The sequence below is a fragment of the Lissotriton helveticus genome, chromosome 12, assembly GCF_964261635.1.
Source record: "Lissotriton helveticus chromosome 12, aLisHel1.1, whole genome shotgun sequence".
Taxonomy (NCBI): domain Eukaryota; kingdom Metazoa; phylum Chordata; class Amphibia; order Caudata; family Salamandridae; genus Lissotriton; species Lissotriton helveticus.
Genome location: NC_136073.1, coordinates 905,128,619 through 905,149,982, shown reverse-complemented (window position 1 = coordinate 905,149,982; position 21,364 = coordinate 905,128,619). Strand labels below are relative to the sequence as shown.

The window sequence follows — 21,364 nt, the reverse complement described above, 5'->3', positions numbered from 1 at the left end:
GACGTAAAGGTAAGTCCAGTGGTTCCTACTCAAGAGAGCAGGTCGCAAGGGCCTCAGGACCATGGGAGCACAGCTGGTTTGTCGGTACCCAGGCCGGGCGGGCTGGGTGCAGAGCAGATATCTGATCTAGGATCACTTCCCACCCCGGGTTCGAAAGTAAAAAACCTCGGGTGCTTCTAGACAATAACCTGAAATATAAAGATCAAGTTAACAAGGTCACCTCAGCTTCCTTCAACGCTCTCAGAGTGATAAAAACAATGGAGAAATTCGTACCCCTTGATCTCTTAAAAACAGCGGTCATCGCTCTCGCCTTGACGAGACTGGATTACTCTAACAGCCTTTATTTAGACCTTCAAAAGGGTCCACTAAAAATCAGCAAACTCTCCAGAACTCTGCTGCAAGGTTGTTGCTGAAAATCCCTAAATTCTATTCAGCAAAAGCAGCCATCAGCAAACTACACTGGCTGCCAGTTAGACAAAGTATCATCTTTAAAGCTCTCTGAGTGGCCGATAAGACTCTTCGTGGGCAGGGTCCCTCCTACTTGAAGGATAATGAGGTGGTACACGCCCGGCAGGAATGTGCGTTTCAGGTAAAAAATCTGGGGGTGCCATCCTACAAACATGCCTCCTGGGGTGGCAGAAGTTTCTTGAGGTCCACAGCTTTACTCTGGAACTGTCTTTCTTTTGAACTCAAAACAGCTGCCTCCATTTCCATCTTCAGAAAGTCTCTTCTTACTGCAATAGTACATTTGAGTTCCACTGTTCCGTGTCTCGCACAGCACCAAGACGCTTCCAGGTATTCTTTTGCGCTTAACAAATACTCCCATTCATTCATTCATACGGCAGCCAAGCATCGTGCGTCCAGATGGTCCTCGCAGGCAGGGGCAGGCAGGTTGCAGGGATGATTCCGGGTCATCTGGGCCATTCTCAGAGTTGGGCGCGGGGGTCTCAAAGTCCTCAACGGGTGTCGGCCGTCATGGGTAGTTGGAGTCCGGATTAAACTCTTTCTTCTCAGTCTTCAGTGTATGGGGTCCGGTAACACCGGTGTTAGCATGGCACTGCAGGTTCTGGTGACCTCTCACTTAGTGGGGGGACAGATCTGACCCTCCGGAGGTGATGTACCTCTTCTGGCTTGGGTGCTGCGTCGGAGTCGCTGGGGAGCAGCAGATCAGTAAACTGGACTTCGCGGTTCGATGCATGAGGCTGCAGGGGAGGAGCTCCTCTTTTCCAAGGGCGGTTCTTAGCAATTGGTTAATGCTGGAAGTGCTCTGGGGTTCTTAGAGGCCTCACAGTTGCAGGACGAGACAGCACACCACAATCGTTGAGTCCTGGAAGCGGCCGGCAGTGTTTGGCGCCTATTTTCTGCATCAGGGTTTCATGTCTCGGGTCACCAGCTCTTTTTTTAAATTGCTCTTCTTAGGTTCGTCAAATCTAAGTTCAGGGTCCGGGGATGCTGCCTAAATACTAAAGGTAGGGGCGTTAAAGGGGGTGATGGGTAATGGCCAATGGGCTACCTACCTTTATGGTGTCTACACCCTCTAAGTGACCAATTCCTGTGGAAAGGGGCACTACCTAGCCCTGATAGGTTGATTTCCTACCATCACAAGATAGAGGAATTTGAAAAGTAGTGTCTACATCACCTGCTCATCTTAGGGGTAGTGTAGCTGAATGTGGGCACGGCTCCTAATCTAACTAATTCTCCAGCATGTCCTCCCGCCAAAAGAGGAGCAGGAAAGAGGGGTTGGCAGCCTCCACTATCTGGAGATGCCTGGGTTGTATTTCAGAGGCGTCATCGCCTTTGAACTTTCCCATCCCGGCAGGCCCTCACAGACTGTAAGAGGTGTGAGGCACCCCAGCCCAGAGCAGGCTTTCTTCCTGGCCTCTGAGAGGGCTGGCTCTCACTCCATGAGGTCAGAAAGATGTCTGGTGGTGGCAGGCGGGTGAAGACTAGTCAGAGACCACACCAGTGCTTGGTGGTGGCAGGCGGGTGAAGACTAGTCAGAGACCACACCAGTGCTTGGTGGTGGCAGGCGGGTGAAGACTAGTCAGAGACCACACCAGTGCTTGGTGGTGGCAGGCGAAGACTAGTCAGAGACCACACCAGTGCTTGGTGGTGGCAGGCGAAGACTAGTCAGAGACCACACCAGTGCTTGGTGGTGGCAGGCGAAGACTAGTCAGAGACCACACCAGTGCTTGGTGGTGGCAGGCGAAGACTAGTCAGAGACCACACCAGTGCTTGGTGGTGGCAGGCAAAGACTAGTCAGAGACCACACCAGTGCTTGGTCGGTTTTCAGGGAACCTTGTAAAGGGTCTCAGTTGTACATTTATTAATAAATCCCACTCTGGCACCAGTGAGGATTTGCCTAGACAAGATGTTTGGTACCAAACATCTTAGGGTACAGTGAAGCCACCATGGAGCTAGGAAACCCGTAATGACAAGTATCCAGCCCACGTACTCTCCGTGGCTTTCCTGTGCACTTTCAATATCCAAGAATGGACTTAGATATTGTAGGGTCATATCTGCACCTGCAGGTATGTCCATACACGGGATATAGTGCACCCTGCTGTAGGGCTATTAAGCCTCCAGTATGCCTCATGCCATGTAGGGGGCATGGCACACAGGGCTGTGTGCCATGTTGACTTTTCGGTTTTCTCTGTCTCAGAATCGTCCCTGCAACCGGCCTGTCTCTGACCGCGAGGACCATCTAAGCGCTCGGCGCTTGGCTGCCGTATCTGCTCCGCACCCAGCCCTCCCGGCCTGGGTAACGATGAACCAGCTGTGCTGCTATAGTCCTGGGCCCCTTGCAACCTGCTTCCTTGAGTAGGACCCCCTGGACTTACCTTTACGTCCCTCTGTGCAGCGTGTTTTCAGGTGGCCCCCCTTCTTTGTAGTGCGCCGGCTGCCAATGACCTCAGCACCCTGCTCTTGGCTGAATCCGGGACGCTCCAGATCTTCCGCTGCTGGATTATTGGACCTGGCCCTGCAATTTACCTTAATCCAGAGGTGAACCTCGAGAACCAACTGTGTGATTTTATAGGCTTTTTCCCATTTCCTCCCATTGACTGCTATTGGGCATAATTTACACAACAGTGATTTATTTTGGGAACTTTGAAAAATCATATCTTAAAAAGTACTTACCGTAGAACGAACTTCTTGGTCCTAAAAATTGGATAAAAATCGATGTTTACAAATTGATTTCGGATACATTCAGTTGTGAGTCTCATTTAATGCCTCGGAGTGCAACAGCAAAAGCTTAGCACTCCCCTCTGATACACCTAACGGCTCGCTCACACCACCACAAACAGAGCGTTCGTATGATCTACTCTTGCCTCTGTATGCCGATAAGGAATCCACCGGACTCCCGGCACAGTGCACTACGTTTTAGTGCACGATACAGAGAGCCACCTTCCTACACACTCATACCCCAGGGTGATCACAGTGACACACGTTCCATACAGGACCTAGGGGCATATTTACAAGAAATCGACGCAGCGCTGCAAGCCCTCTTGGTGCGCCGAGCTGCGTCATTAGGAGACTGCAGGGATGCATCGTATTCACAACAATACGACGCATCACTGTGGTTTCCTCTGTGCTTGTTTTTGTGTAGCAAGGGACCCCTTCCTGAACAAAAACAATAAGTGATGGCATTTCCGTGCTTCTATGTGTGCTGCAGAATGCAGCGCACATAAAAAGAGAAAAAAACGAGGAGAAAAAAATATATTTCTCCTCGCTGCACCACTTTAACGCCTCCCCGTGGGGAGGCGTTGGAATTCGACGCATTCTCAGGTTTATGAAACTTTTTAAATCTGGGATGCATCCGGTTCCAAGGATGTTGTGTGTGAACACCCACAGCAACACCTGTGAAACTCCCCTTTCACGCCGAGTAATGCATGAAAGGGGCCCATATTTACAAGTCTGTGAAAAGCCACGCATGGTGGTTTTACGTGGCCGTGTAAATATGGGCAGGCACATTGCGCCACCCGTAAGTAAAAATAAGTGACACTCCGGTGGTGCAAGGGGCTTGAAAATGTGCCCCACAGTGCCAACACAGCAACCCTTTATCCAACCAAATCCAAACTAAAATGATGACCAACATCACCCGCCCTCCATGATCAATATAACGAGCCCTGTCCGTGCCTCTTCTTAATGCATCCGCGGTGCCTTCAATGCCTGTGCCAAGGTGGACATTGGAGACAGAGCTAGAGGCCAATCCAAGGGGGAAACATTCTTTACAACGCAACTTTTACCACGCAGTGCCTATACGACGCAACTTTTACAATGCAAACCGTTACAACGCATTGCGCTGGGGGGGCGCTCTAGGATAGGGAATGGGTTTAATGTACTATCCAACACCTTCCCTACTATCCACGGGGACTGGAGTTGGAATAGTAAATTAAATTATTCACTATCCAGCGCCCCAAAGCACTATGCGTTGTAAAGGCATGCGTTGTAAAAACTGCGTTGTAAAGGCATGCGATGTAAAAGCATGCGTTGTAATGTCATACATCCAATCCAAGGGTCCACTGAGGCCCAGGAGGGCCCTGCGAGCTGCTTGTGAAGCATGTTCTACTCACATTGTAAGGCACTGATCCGACCCAGGGTCCTTACACATCAGATCACACAAACTCTACTCCAGGGTGTACCATACATCCCCACAGAAGGCATGGTGCAGCCCCCCCAACCAAAAACCAGAGTTGTGAATCCCAAGCCCACGAGGCAGATTCACCCAAACACCACAACATGTCGGTATCAGCCAGAGACCCCACCAGTGGAGCGATGGTGGTGCCACGCCACAATGCCAATGCGTAAACCAACCCCGACTCTTTTACAGCACATATCTTAGGGCCAGCATGCCCATCCCATGAAACAAGGTATGTTTAGGACATGTACAATCCCTTCTATCACTCAGAAGCACTGCTGCTTCCACTGTAAATATTAATCCTATTTTTGTATTCTCTTCACCATCAAGTTTGCTAAGAGAGGCCTGAACGTGATACTCATCAGCCGAACGCGGGAGCTACTGGAGAAGGTGGCCGCAGAAATAGGTAAGAAAGGATTGGGGTAAAGGCAATGCGTAAACAAAAGATTGGGCTAAGGACAATGTGTAAACAAATGATTGGGGTAAAGGCAATGCATAAAAAAGATTTTGGTATAGGCAAAGCGTGAAAAAAGTAATACGTAAAAAAAAGATTGGGATAAAGGCAATGTGTGAAGAAAGGATTGGGGAAAAAGTAAAATAAATCAATGGATTGATGTAAAGGTAATGCGTAAAAAACAGATTTGGGAAATAGTAAAACAAAACAATGGATGGGGTAAAGGCAATGTGCATATAAAATAGTGTAAATGTGACGTCTAAAGTCGTTTTGTAATAAGGCAATGTGTACAGAAAGGATTGGGGTACAGGTAATGTGTGGAGAATGGATTGGAGAAAAGTAAAATAAAACAATAGATTGGAGTAAAGACAATGTGTAGGTAAAGGATAGGCATACATATGATATGTAAAGTAGTGTTGTAATAAGGCAATGAGTAAAGAAAGGGTTGGGATAAAGGCAAAGTATGAGGGATACATAGGCATACAGGCAATGTGTAAAGCAGTGCTGAAACAAAGGCAACACTCAAAGGATTGGCTGGTACAAAGGCAACAAGTGAAGTAGAGCTAAGATAAAGGCAATGGATAAAGAATGAAATGGAGTCAAGGCAATCTGTGAATAAAGGACTGGGCCAATGGCAAAGGGTAACAACAATACAGAAGTAAAAATCAATGTGCAAAGAAAGTAGAGGCGGGGAAGCAATGTGTTAAGAAATGTGGGGGGTGTGACCAATGTGTGAGTAAAGAATTGGAATAAAGCCATTGATAAAGAATACATTGGTGTAAAGGCAATGTATAAATTAATGCTGAGACAGGGACAATGTGTAAAGGAATTGCTGGTGTAGAGAAACATGCAAAGTAGTGCCAGGATAAAGGCAATGCACAAAGAAAGGGTTGGAGTAAAGGTGTGTGTAAAGTATGCATTGGCGTAAAGGCAATGTGTAAAGTATGGGCTGGGGTAAAACCAATTTGTTAAGAAACGTTTAGGGTAAAGACAATGTGTAAATAAAGGACTGGAATAAACACAATTTGTAAGGAATGCATTGGTGCAAAGGCAATGTGTAAAGCAGTGCTGAGACTAAGGCAATGTGTAAAGGACAATTAGTGTAAAGGCAATGTGTAAAGCAGTGCTGAGACTAAGGCAATGTGTAAAGGACAATTAGTGTAAAGGCAATGTGTAAAGCAGTACTGAGACAAATGCAATGTGTAAAGGACAATTAGTGTAAAGGCAATGTGTAAAGCAGTACTGAGACTACGGCAATGTGTAAAGGACAATTAGTGTAAAGGCAATGTGTAAAGCAGTACTGAGACAAATGCAATGTGTAAAGGACAATTAGTGTAAAGGCAATGTGTAAAGCAGTGCTGAGACTAAGGCAATGTGTAAAGGACAATTAGTGTAAAGGCAATGTGTAAAGCAGTACTGAGACAAATGCAAAGTGTAAAGGACAATTAGTGTAAAGGCAATGTGTAAAGCAGTACTGAGACTACGGCAATGTGTAAAGCAATGCTGACACAAAAGCAATGTGTAAAGGACTAATTAGTGTAAAGGCAATGTCTAAAGAACTGCTAAGGCAAAGGGAGTGTATAAAGCAGCACTGAGACAAAGGGAATGTGTAAAGCAGCACTGAGATAGAGTGAGTGTATACAACAGTACTGAGACTAAGGCAATGTGCAAAGCAGTACTGAGGCAAAGGGAGTGTATAAAGCACCCCCGAGACAACGGGAATGTGTAAAGCAGTACTGAGACAAAGGAAGTGAATAAAGCAGTAGTGGACCAAAGGGAATGTGTAAAGCAGTGCTGAAACTAAGACAATGTGTAAATGAATAATTGATGTAAACACAATGTGCAAAGCAGTACTGAGACAAAGGGAATATGTGAAGCAGTGCTGAGACTAAGGCAATGTATAAAGGAATATATATATATATATTTTTTTTATGGAGTTTTGTATTGCGCGAACTTGACCCGAAGGTATCGGATATCAGAGCGCTTTACATAGCACCAATTGCGTTACATGAGGACACATTCATTTTTGTGAGGCACTGGGAGATTAAGTGATTTGCCCTCAATCACAGGCTGTTCAGTGTCGTTGCCGAGACGCCAACCCAGTTCCCCAGATGCAAGGTCGCCCGCCCTAGCCGTTAGGCCAACTCAATTGGTATAAAGACAATTTGTAAAGTAGTGCTGATTTTGGAAGATGGTAGCAAGGGCAGGACTGGTGCTGAGGGTATTTAAGAGTATGTTTGCCTAGAAGGATAAGGGTGGACAGATTAATTGTGGGTGGAAAGCACAGGGGATGGGTAAGAGATTAATTTATTTTAATTTTGGTATTTGTAGAGCACAACGCTCATCCCCTAGGAGATATCACGGTGCTGAAATAGTGAGGTCTCGAATGTCTAAAGCCGGTGTTTCACAGGGGAGGGTCATTCAGTGAGATACCTGGAAGTGGTGCCTGGTATAGATGAGAGATGAAGGACTGAGGTGTCTGGGATGGTGCAGGCGATCTGGGGTCAAAGCGATCGATGTAGAAGAGCATGGCCTAGGAGGTCGACACGGGAGATCTTGGGTGAAGCGATGTGCAGGTGAAGGTGAGAGAGAACAAAGGTGTATACATTAAAAGAGAACTGGCAGGGGAGATCAGAACTGGAGGGTTTGGCCAGAGAACAGGTAGGACAGCTGTGGATTACAGGCATCCCATGAGGAACTACCATGGGACTGAAACCAAGCAAGGTTTGTGTTCAGGAGATGAAAAGAAGTGCTTCTAAAATTCAGCGAAGAGACCCCCAAGTTGACGGCACACACAAAAAAACAAGAGTTTGAAATAGTAATAAAATTAGGGTTGAATTTGGGGAGAGAAAGAAGAGCCAGGAGGAGAGTTAGTGGCTAAACAGGTGGCTGGAAGGTTTTACCTATATTAAATGTAAAGACATATTGTGTCAGAGCAGGAGAAGAGAGGCCTGGACAGAATCAACACCCAACTTGGGTTTCACATGAGGACAGGGGAGGAAATACTGGAGGGAAAGTGTTCATCTGGGCTTGGAAACTCCAGGTGCAAGGTACAGAGCTGAGCAGATGGTACTGGTGCAAACTGGGGGTAGAAGTGCCGGTAGGGGGTGCTGTAGGCTCAGTGGAAACAGCCTCAACCTTGGAGGGCCCTGTTGACTCCTGAGCCGGTGGCTGGGGTGAGATGAAGGCAGCTGGAGATGTTGGTTCAAGGTAACACCTGAGACGTGATGGCTGTCTCACCCTCCACCTGACACATGATGGCCATTCATCCCTCCACCTGAGACATGATGGCTCTCCCACCCTCCACCTGAGACACGATGGCTCTTCCAACCTCCACCTGACACATGATGGCTCTCCACCCTCTACCTGAGACATGATGGCTCTCCCACCCTCCACCTGAGACACGATGGCTCTCCACCCTCCACCTGAGACATGATAGCTCTCCCACCCTCCACCTGAGACATGATGGCTCTCCACCCTCCACCTGAGACATGATGGCCCTCCATCCCTCCACCTGGGGCATGTTGGCTCTCCCACCCTCCACCTGAGACATGATGTCTCTCCCACCCCTCCACCTGAGACATGATGACTCTCCCACCCTCCACCAGAGACATGATGGCTCTCCCACCCTCCACCTGAGACATGATGGCCCTCCCACCCTCCACCTGAGACATGATGGCTCTCCACCCTCTACCTGAGACATGATGGCTCTCCCACCCTCCACCTGAGACACGATGGCTCTCCACCCTCTACCTGAGACATGATGGCTCTTCCAACCTCCACCTGAGACATGATGGCTCTCCACCCTCTACCTGACATGATGGCTCTCCACCCTCTACCTGAGACATGATGGCTCTCCCACCCTCCACCTGAGACACGATGGCCCTCCCTGCCTCCACCAGAGACATGATGGCCCTCCCTACCTCCACCTGAGACATGATGGCTCTTCCACCCTCCACCTGAGACATTGATGGCCCTCCCACCCTCCACCTGAGACATGATGGCTCTCCACCCTCTACCTGAGACATGATGGCTCTCCCACCCTCCCCTTGAGACATGATGGCTCTCCCATCCTCCACCTAAGACATGATGGCCCTCCCTCCCTCCACCTGAGACATGATGACTCTCCCATCCTCCACCTAAGACATGATGGCTCTCCCTCCCTCCACCTGAGACATGATGGCTCTCCCATCCTCCACCTAAGACATGATGGCTCTCCCTCCCTCCACCTGAGACATGATGGCTCTCCCACCCTCCACCTGAGACATGATGGCTCTCCCACCCTCCACCTGAGACATGATGGCTCTGCCACCCTCCACCTGGGACATGATGGCTCTCCATCCCTCCACCTGGGACATGACGGCTCTTCCACCCTCCACCTAAGACATGACGGCTCTTCCACCCTCCACCTAAGACATGATGGCTCTCCCACCCTCCACCTGAGACATGATGGCTCTCCCATCCTCCAACTAAGACATGATGGCTCTCCCTCCCTCCACCTGAGACATGATGGCCCTCCCAACCTCCACCTGAGACATGATGGGTCTTCCAACCTCCACCTGAGACATGAATGCTCTCCCACCCTCCACCTGAGACATGATGGCTCTCCCACCCTCCACCTGAGACATGATGGCTCTCCCAACCTCCACCTGAGACATGATGGCTCTCCATCCCTCCACCTGAGACACGATGGCCCTCCCAACCTCCTCCTGAGACATGATGGCACTCCCTGCCTCCACCTGAGACATGATGGCTCTCCCACCCTCCACCTGAGACATGATGGCTTTCCCACCCTCCACCTGAGACATGATGGCTTTCCCACCCTCCACCTGAGACATGATGGCCCTCCCACCCTCCACCTGAGACATGATGGCTCTTCCAACCTCCACCTGAGACATGATGGCCCTCCCAACCTCCACCTGAGACATGATGGCTCTCCCATCCTCCACCTGAGACATGATGGCCCTCCCAACCTCCACCTGAGACATGATGGCTCTCCCACCCTCCCCCTGAGACATGATGGCTCTCCCACCCTCCCCCTGAGACATGATGGCTCTTCCAACCTCCACCTGAGACATGATGGCTCTCCACCTCCCCACTTGAGACATGATGGCTCTCTCTACCTCCACCAGAGACATGATGGCTCTCCCACCCTCCACCTGAGACATGATGGGTCTTCCAACCTCCACCTGAGACATGAAAGCTCTCCCACCCTCCACCTGAGACATAATGGCTCTCCAAACCTCCACCTGAGACATGATGGCCCTCCCAACCTCCACCTGAGACATGATGGCTCTCCATCCCTCCACCTGAGACACGATGGCCCTCCCAACCTCCTCCTGAGACATGATGGCACTCCCTGCCTCCACCTGAGACATGATGGCTCTCCCACCCTCCACCTGAGACATGATGGCTTTCCCACCCTCCACCTGAGACATGATGGCTTTCCCACCCTCCACCTGAGACATGATGGCCCTCCCAACCTCCACCTGAGACATGATGGGTCTTCCAACCTCCACCTGAGACATGAATGCTCTCCCACCCTCCACCTGAGACATGATGGCTCTCCCACCCTCCACCTGAGACATGATGGCCCTCCCACCCTCCACCTGAGACATGATGGCCCTCCCACCCTCCACCTGAGACATGATGGCTCTTCCAACCTCCACCTGAGACATGATGGCCCTCCCAACCTCCACCTGAGACATGATGGCTCTCCCACCCTCCCCCTGAGACATTATGGCTCTCCCACCCTCCCCCTGAGACATGATGGCTCTTCCAACCTCCACCTGAGACATGATGGCTCTCCACCCCCCCACTTGAGACATGATGGCTCTCTCTACCTCCACCAGAGACATGATGGCTCTCCCACCCTCCACCTGAGACATGATGGGTCTTCCAACCTCCACCTGAGACATGAATGCTCTCCCACCCTCCACCTGAGACATAATGGCTCTCCCACCCTCCACCTGAGACATGATGGCTCTTCCAACCTCCACCTGAGACATGATGGCCCTCCATCCCCCCACTTGAGACATGATGGCTCTCTACCTCCACCTGAGACATGATGTCTCTCCCACCCCTCCACCTGAGACATGATGGCCCTCCCAACCTCCACCTGAGACATAATGGCTCTCCCACCCTCCCCCTGAGACATGATGGCTCTCCCTACCTCCACCTGAGACATGATGGCTCTTCATCCCTCCACCTGAGACATGATGGCTCTCCCTACCTCCACCTGAGACATGATGGCCCTCCCTACCTCCACCTGAGACATGATGGCCCTCCCTACCTCCACCTGAGACATGATGACTCTCCCACCCTCCACCTGAGACATGATGGCTCTCCCACCCTCCACCTGAGACATGATGGCCCTCCCACCCTCCACCTGAGACATGATGGCCCTCCCACCCTCCACCTGAGACATGATGGCTCTTCCAACCTCCACCTGAGACATGATGGCCCTCCCAACCTCCACCTGAGACATGATGGCTCTCCCACCCTCCCCCTGAGACATTATGGCTCTCCCACCCTCCCCCTGAGACATGATGGCTCTTCCAACCTCCCCCTGAGACATGATGGCTCTCCACCCCCCCACTTGAGACATGATGGCTCTCTCTACCTCCACCAGAGACATGATGGCTCTCCCACCCTCCACCTGAGACATGATGGGTCTTCCAACCTCCACCTGAGACATGAATGCTCGCCCACCCTCCACCTGAGACATAATGGCTCTCCCACCCTCCACCTGAGACATGATGGCTCTTCCAACCTCCACCTGAGACATGATGGCCCTCCATCCCCCCACTTGAGACATGATGGCTCTCTCTACCTCCACCTGAGACATGATGGCTCTCCCACCCTCCACCTGAGACATGATGGGTCTTCCAACCTCCACCTGAGACATGAAAGCTCTCCCACCCTCCACCTGAGACATAATGGCTCTCCAAACCTCCACCTGAGACATGATGGCCCTCCCAACCTCCACCTGAGACATGATGGCCCTCCCAACCTCCACCTGAGACATAATGGCTCTCCCACCCCTCCACCTGAGACATGATGGCCCTCCCACCCTCCCCCTGAGACATGATGGCTCTCCCTACCTCCACCTGAGACATGATGGCTCTTCATCCCTCCACCTGAGACATGATGGCTCACCCTACCTCCACCTGAGACATGATGGCCCTCCCTACCTCCACCTGAGACATGATGGCCCTCCCTACCTCCACCTGAGACATGATGACTCTTCCACCCTCCACCTGAGACATGATGGCTTTCCCACCCTCAACCTGAGACATGATGGCTCTCCCTACCTCCACCTGAGACATGATGGCTCTCCCACCCTCCACCTGAGACATGATAGCACTCCATCCCTCTACCTGAGACATGACGGATCTCCCACCCTCCACCTGTCAGGTGTGCTTCACTTAAGGATTGTAGAGGCACATGGGACCCCAGGGCATGTGTGTGGTTGAAAATAAAATAACAAAACATAGTCAAACGCTAAACAACAATCTTTGTTTTACAGAAGAGACGTATGGTTGCAAAACCAGGATCATACAGGCGGATTTCTGCAAAGGGCGTGAAATCTACGAACCAATCAAATCTGGCTTGAAGGACATGAACATTGGGATATTGGGTAATTCCTAATGCGTTCATCTCTGCGTAAACCCAATGCACATCTATAGTAGCTAGCAGTCATTCTAACGGGCATGCGGTGGGCAAGGGCTCCAACCATTCTTGGCACAAATCCAAGGAGGGAAGCAGCAGTGGGGGGTGTCATATTTTCACATTGTTTTGATCTCCCTACTTACCAGCCTGAGCAAAAGAACCAGACTACAGGTGACCCCCCTCGCCCCCCCCCCAAACCTGGGGGCAAAGAGTATTGAGAACATAGCAAACCTGTCAAAAAATCTACACATATTTCTAAGGCATTGATCTAAGTAGAGATGTGATAACTTTGAATTTTGGGAAAAGAATATAAAATAATGCATAATTATAATAAATGCAAATTCATCATTTAGTGCTTCGTGGTGCAATGCCTGCGGCATGCGGTCTGTTGTGACAATACTGTCAGCAGGACCAGTGCTTAATTTGAAATAAAATATGTGCCAGAGTCTTCATCAGGTGGCCACAGCAGCTTTAACCACCCATTGCCCCTGCCAGTGCTGCCATCGACAATACCTATGCAACTTTTCATCATGCTAATTCAGACTATTCCAAGCCTCCAAAGCTACAAGGATAGCTTCAGCGGCAGGTATTAATTGTCTTTAAAGTATATTGAATTAATAAACAGCTGTTGTTCTGCTGATCTCTAAATTACACAGACAGCGCCACCATGTGGCAGACTGTGATAGGTGCCGGTGTTGGCAATTAAGTGCCGGTGCTGAGCACCAGAAACCACCTGCTAAAATTAAGCACTGGCAGGACCATTGCAGAGATGTGGGAGGGCCAGACCACATACACCCACTCCTCTTGACATCGTCTTTCGGGAAATCCATGATTCTTGCCTTTTCACTCTGTGAAATGCAGTGTGGCATGTTAGGGTTGCCCCAACAGCCCCACAAAGCTGCGGTGTTGAGTTATATTTCATATCCCACAGCAGCTGAGTTTAAACTCTACACCAGGCACCAAACTGTCTCCTCCCAGTGCAGCCCTCGCCTGGATCTTGGTAACGATAAATTACTGACGATAATGCGCTCAGACACCCGATCCCTGATCCCAGGATATCTCTATGGATTTACATTTGTAATTGTTTGTGATGGGGCCCTCAATGCATTCACTTACTCTTGCATAAAGAGGACTCACTCCATACATCTTCATGGACATGCCTTCTCACTTACCGCATCTTCATGGTCATGGCTGCTCACGTCATGCATCTTCATGGTCATGCCTTCTCACTCTAGGCATCTTCATGGTCATGTCTGCTCACTTTATGCATCTTCATGGTCATGTCTGCTCACTTCATGCTTCTCCATGGTCATGTCTGCTCACTTCATGCTTCTTCATGGTCATGCCTTCTCACGTCATGCATCTTCATGGTCATGCCTTCTCACGTCATGCATCTTCATGGTCGTGTCTGCTCACTTCATGCCTTTTCATGGTCATGTCTGCTCCCCTCATGAATCTTCATGGTCATGCCTCCTCACTCCGTGCTTCTTCGTGGTCATGCCTTCTCATTTCCCGCATCTTCATGGTCATGCCTCCTCACCCCATGCATCTTCATGGTCATGTCTGCTCACTTCATGCATCTTCATGGTCATGCCTGCTCACTTCATGCATCTTCATGGTCATGTCTGCTCACTTCATGCATCTTCATGGTCATGCCTCCTCACTCCATGCTTCTTCCTGGTCATGTCTGCTCACTTCATGCATGTTCATGGTCATGTCTGCTCACTTCATGCATCTTCATGGTCATGTCTGCTCATGTCATGCATCTTCATGGTCATGCCTTCTCACGTCATGCATCTTCATGGTCATGTCTGTTTAGTCCCTGCTTCTCCATGTCGTGTCTGCTCACTTCATGCTTTTTCATGGTCATGTCTGCTCCCCTCATGCATCTTCATGGTCATGCCTCCTCACTTCATGCTTCTTCATAGTCATGCCACGTCATGCATCTTCATGGTCATGTCTGCTCACTTCATGCATCTTCATGGTCATGTCTGCTCCCCTCATGCATCTTCATGGTCATGCCTCCTCACTTCATGCTTCTTCATAGTCATGCCACGTCATGCATCTTCATGGTCATGTCTGTTTAGTCCCTGCTTCTCCATGTCGTGTCTGCTCACTTCATGCATCTTCATGGTCATGTCTGCTCACTTCATGCATCTTCATGGTCATGCCTGCTCACTTCATGCATCTTCGTGGTCATGTCTGTTTAGTCCATGCTTCTCCATGTCATGTCTGCTCACTCCATGCTTCTTTATGGTCATGCCTTCTCACTTCCCGCATCTTCATGATCATGCCTGCTCACTTCATGCATCTTCATGGTCATGTCTGCTCACGTCATGCATCTTCATAGACATGTCTTCTCACGTCATGCATCTTCATGGTCATGTCTGTTTAGTCCATGCTTCTCCATGTCGTGTCTGCTCACTTCATGCCTTTTCATGGTCATGTCTTCTCACTTCATGCCTTTTCATGGTCATGTCTTCTCACTTCATGCCTTCTCTCTTCCCGCATCTTCATGGTCATGTCTGCTCACTTCATGCATCTTCATGGTCATGCCTGATCATTTCATTCATCTTCATGGTCATGTCTGCTTACTCCATGCTTCTCCATGGTCATGTCTGCTCACGTCATGCCTTTTCATGGTCATGTCTTTTCACCTCATGCATCTTCGTGGTCATGTCTGCTCACTTCATGCTTCTTCATGGTCATGCCTCCTCACCCCATGCATCTTTATGGTCATGTCTGCTCACTTCATGCATCTTCGTGGTCATGTCTGCTCACGTCATGCATCTTCATGGTCATGTCTGCTCATGTCATGCATCTTTATGGTCATGTATGCTCACGTCATGCATCTTTATGGTCATGTCTGCTCACGTCATGCATCTTCTTGCTCATGTCTGCTCACTTCATGCATCTTTATGGTCATGTCTGCTCACGTCATGCATCTTCTTGCTCATGTCTGCTCACTTCATGCATCTTCATGGTCATGCCTGCTCACTTCATGCATCTTCATGGTCAAGTCTGCTCACTTCATGCATCTTCATGGTCATGCCTCCTCACTCCATGCTTCTTCCTGGTCATGTCTGCTCACTTCATGCATCTTCATGGTCATGTCTGCTCACTTCATGCATCTTCATGGTCATGTCTGCTCACTTCATGCATCTTCATGGTCATGTCTGCTCACGTCATGCATCTTCATGGTCATGCCTTCTCACGTCATGCATCTTCATGGTCATGTCTGTTTAGTCCCTGCTTCTCCATGTCGTGTCTGCTCACTTCATGCCTTTTCATGGTCATGTCTGCTCACGTCATGCATCTTCATGGTCATGTCTGCTCACTTCATGCATCTTCATGGTCATGCCTGCTCACTTCATGCATCTTCATGGTCATGTCTGCTCACTTCATGCATCTTCATGGTCATGCCTCCTCACTTCATGCTTCTTCATAGTCATGCCACGTCATGCATCTTCATGGTCATGTCTGTTTAGTCCCTGCTTCTCCATGTCGTGTCTGCTCACTTCATGCATCTTCATGGTCATGTCTGCTCACTTCATGCATCTTCATGGTCATGTCTGCTCACTTCATGCATCTTCATGGTCATGCCTGCTCACTTCATGCATCTTCGTGGTCATGTCTGTTTAGTCCATGCTTCTCCATGTCGTGTCTGCTCACTCCATGCTTCTTTATGGTCATGCCTTCTCACTTCCCGCATCTTCATGATCATGCCTGCTCACTTCATGCATCTTCATGGTCATGTCTGCTCACGTCATGCATCTTCATAGACATGTCTTCTCACGTCATGCATCTTCATGGTCATGTCTGTTTAGTCCATGCTTCTCCATGTCGTGTCTGCTCACTTCATGCCTTTTCATGGTCATGTCTTCTCACTTCATGCCTTTTCATGGTCATGTCTTCTCACTTCATGCCTTTTCATGGTCATGTCCGCTCATGTCATGCATCTTCATGGTCATGCCTTCTCACGTCATGCATCTTCACGGTCATGTCTGCTCACGTCATGCATCTTCATGGTCATGTCTGCTCACGTCATGCATCTTCATGGTCATGCCTTCTCACGTCATGCAACTTCATGGTCATGTCAGCTCACGTCATGCATCTTCATGGTCATGCCTCCTCACTCCATGCTTCTTCCTGGTCATGTCTGCTCACTTCATGCATCTTCATGGTCATGTCTGCTCACTCCATGCATCTTCATGGTCATGCCTGATCACTTCATTCATCTTCATGGTCATGTCTGCTTACTCCATGCTTCTCCATGCTCGTGTCTGCTCACGTCATGCCTTTTCATGGTCATGTCTTTTCACCTCATGCATCTTCGTGGTCATGTCTGCTCACTTCATGCTTCTTCATGGTCATGCCTCCTCACCCCATGCATCTTTATGGTCATGTCTGCTCACTTCATGCATCTTCGTGGTCATGGCTGCTCACGTCATGCATCTTCATGGTCACGTCTGCTCACGTCATGCATCTTTATGGTCATGTCTGCTCACGTCATGCATCTTCATGGTCATGACTGCTCACTTCATGCATCTTCATGGTCATGCCTCCCCATTCCATGCTTCTTCCTGGTCATATCTGCTCACTTCATGCATCTTCATTGTCATGCCTGATCACTTCATTCATCTTCATGGTCATGTCTGCTCACTTCATGCATCTTCATGGTCATGTCTGCTCAGTTCATGCATCTTCATGGTCATGTATACTCACTTCATGCATCTTCATGGTCATGCCTGATCACTTCATTCATCTTCATGGTCATGTCTGCTCACTTCATGCATCTTCATGGTCATGTCTGCTCACTTCATGCATCTTCATGGTCATGCCTGCTCACTTCATGCATCTTCGTGGTCATGTCTGTTTAGTCCATGCTTCTCCATGTCGTGTCTGCTCACTCCATGCTTCTTTATGGTCATGCCTTCTCACTTCCCGCATCTTCATGATCATGCCTGCTCACTTCATGCATCTTCATGGTCATGTCTGCTCACGTCATGCATCTTCATAGACATGTCTTCTCACGTCATGCATCTTCATGGTCATGTCTGTTTAGTCCATGCTTCTCCATGTCGTGTCTGCTCACTTCATGCCTTTTCATGGTCATGTCTTCTCACTTCATGCCTTTTCATGGTCATGTCTTCTCACTTCATGCCTTTTCATGGTCATGTCCGCTCATGTCATGCATCTTCATGGTCATGCCTTCTCACGTCATGCATCTTCACGGTCATGTCTGCTCACGTCATGCATCTTCATGGTCATGTCTGCTCATGTCATGCATCTTCATGGTCATGCCTTCTCACGTCATGCAACTTCATGGTCATGTCAGCTCACGTCATGCATCTTCATGGTCATGCCTCCTCACTCCATGCTTCTTCCTGGTCATGTCTGCTCACTTCATGCATCTTCATGGTCATGTCTGCTCACTTCATGCATCTTCATGGTCATGTCTGCTCACTCCATGCATCTTCATGGTCATGCCTGATCACTTCATTCATCTTCATGGTCATGTCTGCTTACTCCATGCTTCTCCATGCTCGTGTCTGCTCACGTCATGCCTTTTCATGGTCATGTCTTTTCACCTCATGCATCTTCGTGGTCATGTCTGCTCACTTCATGCTTCTTCATGGTCATGCCTCCTCACCCCATGCATCTTTATGGTCATGTCTGCTCACTTCATGCATCTTCGTGGTCATGGCTGCTCACGTCATGCATCTTCATGGTCACGTCTGCTCACGTCATGCATCTTTATGGTCATGTCTGCTCACGTCATGCATCTTCATGGTCATGCCTCCCCACTCCATGCTTCTTCCTGGTCATATCTGCTCACTTCATGCATCTTCATTGTCATGCCTGATCACTTCATTCATCTTCATGGTCATGTCTGCTCACTTCATGCATCTTCATGGTCATGTCTGCTCACTTCATGCATCTTCATGGTCATGCCTGATCACTTCATTCATCTTCATGGTCATGTCTGCTCACTTCATGCATCTTCATGGTCTTGTATGCTCACTTCATGCATCTTCATGGTCGTGTCTGCTCACGTCATGTCTTTTCACCTCATGCATCTTCGTGGTCATGTCTGCTCACTTCATGCTTCTTCATGGTCTTGTATGCTCACTTCATGCTTCTCCATGGTCGTGTCTGCTCACGTCATGTCTTTTCACCTCATGCATCTTCGTGGTCATGTCTGCTCACTTCATGCTTCTTCATGGTCATGCCTCCTCACCCCATGCATCTTTATGGTCATGTCTGCTCACTTCATGCATCTTCGTGGTCATGGCTGCTCACGTCATGCATCTTCTTGCTCATGTCTGCTCACTTCATGCATCTTTATGGTCATGTCTGCTCACGTCATGCATCTTCTTGCTCATGTCTGCTCACTTCATGCATCTTCATGGTCATGCCTGCTCACTTCATGCATCTTCATGGTCAAGTCTGCTCACTTCATGCATCTTCATGGTCATGCCTCCTCACTCCATGCTTCTTCCTGGTCGTGTCTGCTCACTTCATGCATCTTCATGGTCATGTCTGCTCACTTCATGCATCTTCATGGTCATGTCTGCTCACTTCATGCATCTTCATGGTCATGTCTGCTCACGTCATGCATCTTCATGGTCATGCCTTCTCACGTCATGCATCTTCATGGTCATGTCTGTTTAGTCCCTGCTTCTCCATGTCGTGTCTGCTCACTTCATGCCTTTTCATGGTCATGTCTGCTCACGTCATGCATCTTCATGGTCATGTCTGCTCACTTCATGCATCTTCATGGTCATGCCTGCTCACTTCATGCATCTTCATGGTCATGTCTGCTCACTTCATGCATCTTCATGGTCATGCCTCCTCACTTCATGCTTCTTCATAGTCATGCCACGTCATGCATCTTCATGGTCATGTCTGTTTAGTCCCTGCTTCTCCATGTCGTGTCTGCTCACTTCATGCATCTTCATGGTCATGTCTGCTCACTTCATGCATCTTCATGGTCATGTCTGCTCACTTCATGCATCTTCATGGTCATGCCTGCTCACTTCATGCATCTTCGTGGTCATGTCTGTTTAGTCCATGCTTCTCCATGTCGTGTCTGCTCACTCCATGCTTCTTTATGGTCATGCCTTCTCACTTCCCGCATCTTCATGATCATGCCTGCTCACTTCATGCATCTTCATGGTCATGTCTGCTCACGTCATGCATCTTCATAGACATGTCTTCTCACGTCATGCATCTTCATGGTCATGTCTGTTTAGTCCATGCTTCTCCATGTCGTGTTTGCTCACTTCATGCCTTTTCATGGTCATGTCTTCTCACTTTATGCCTTTTCATGGTCATGTCTTCTCACTTCATGCCTTTTCATGGTCATGTCCGCTCATGTCATGCATCTTCATGGTCATGCCTTCTCACGTCATGCATCTTCACGGTCATGTCTGCTCACGTCATGCATCTTCATGGTCATGTCTGCTCACGTCATGCATCTTCATGGTCATACCTTCTCACGTCATGCAACTTCATGGTCATGTCAGCTCACGTCATGCATCTTCATGGTCATGCCTCCTCACTCCATGCTTCTTCCTGGTCATGTCTGCTCACTTCATGCATCTTCATTGTCATGCCTTCTCACTTCCCGCATCTTCATGGTCATGTCTGCTCACTTCATGCATCTTCATGGTCATGTCTGCTCACTCCATGCATCTTCATGGTCATGCCTGATCACTTCATTCATCTTCATGGTCATGTCTGCTTACTCCATGCTTCTCCATGCTCGTGTCTGCTCACGTCATGCCTTTTCATGGTCATGTCTTTTCACCTCATGCATCTTCGTGGTCATGTCTGCTCACTTCATGCTTCTTCATGGTCATGCCTCCTCACCCCATGCATCTTTATGGTCATGTCTGCTCACTTCATGCATCTTCATGGTCACGTCTGCTCACGTCATGCATCTTTATGGTCATGTCTGCTCACGTCATGCATCTTCATGGTCATGACTGCTCACTTCATGCATCTTCATGGTCATGCCTCCCCACTCCATGCTTCTTCCTGGTCATATCTGCTCACTTCATGCATCTTCATTGTCATGCCTGATCACTTCATTCATCTTCATGGTCATGTCTGCTCACTTCATGCATCTTCATGGTCATGTCTGCTCACTTCATGCATCTTCATGGTCATGCCTGATCACTTCATTCATCTTCATGGTCATGTCTGCTCACTTCATGCATCTTCATGGTCATGTATGCTCACTTCATGCATCTTCATGGTCATGCCTGATCACTTCATTCATCTTCATGGTCATGTCTGCTCACTTCATGCATCTTCATGGTCTTGTATGCTCACTTCATGCATCTTCATGGTCATGCCTGATCACTTCATTCATCTTCATGGTCATGTCTGCTCACTTCATGCATCTTCATGGTCATGTATGCTCACTTCATGCATCTTCATGGTCATGCCTGATCACTTCATTCATCTTCATGGTCAATGCCTCCTCACTCCATGCTTCTTCCTGGTCATGTATGCTCACTTCATGCATCTTCATGGTCATGCCTGATCACTTCATTCATCTTCATGGTCATGTCTGCTCACTTCATGCATCT

At 49.0% G+C, this 21,364-nt stretch overlaps 1 protein-coding gene across 1 annotated transcript in view; it reads left to right on the top strand.

The window, feature by feature from the left end:
* Positions 1-21,364, top strand: part of LOC144798485 (very-long-chain 3-oxoacyl-CoA reductase-A-like) — a 75,564-nt gene that overhangs the window by 16,289 nt on the left and 37,911 nt on the right. Inside the window, exons 3-4 of the mRNA XM_078669387.1 lie at positions 4,970-5,045; positions 12,622-12,732. Of these exons, the coding sequence (XP_078525513.1) occupies positions 4,970-5,045; positions 12,622-12,732 (187 nt within the window). The remainder of the gene's footprint in view (positions 1-4,969; positions 5,046-12,621; positions 12,733-21,364) is intronic.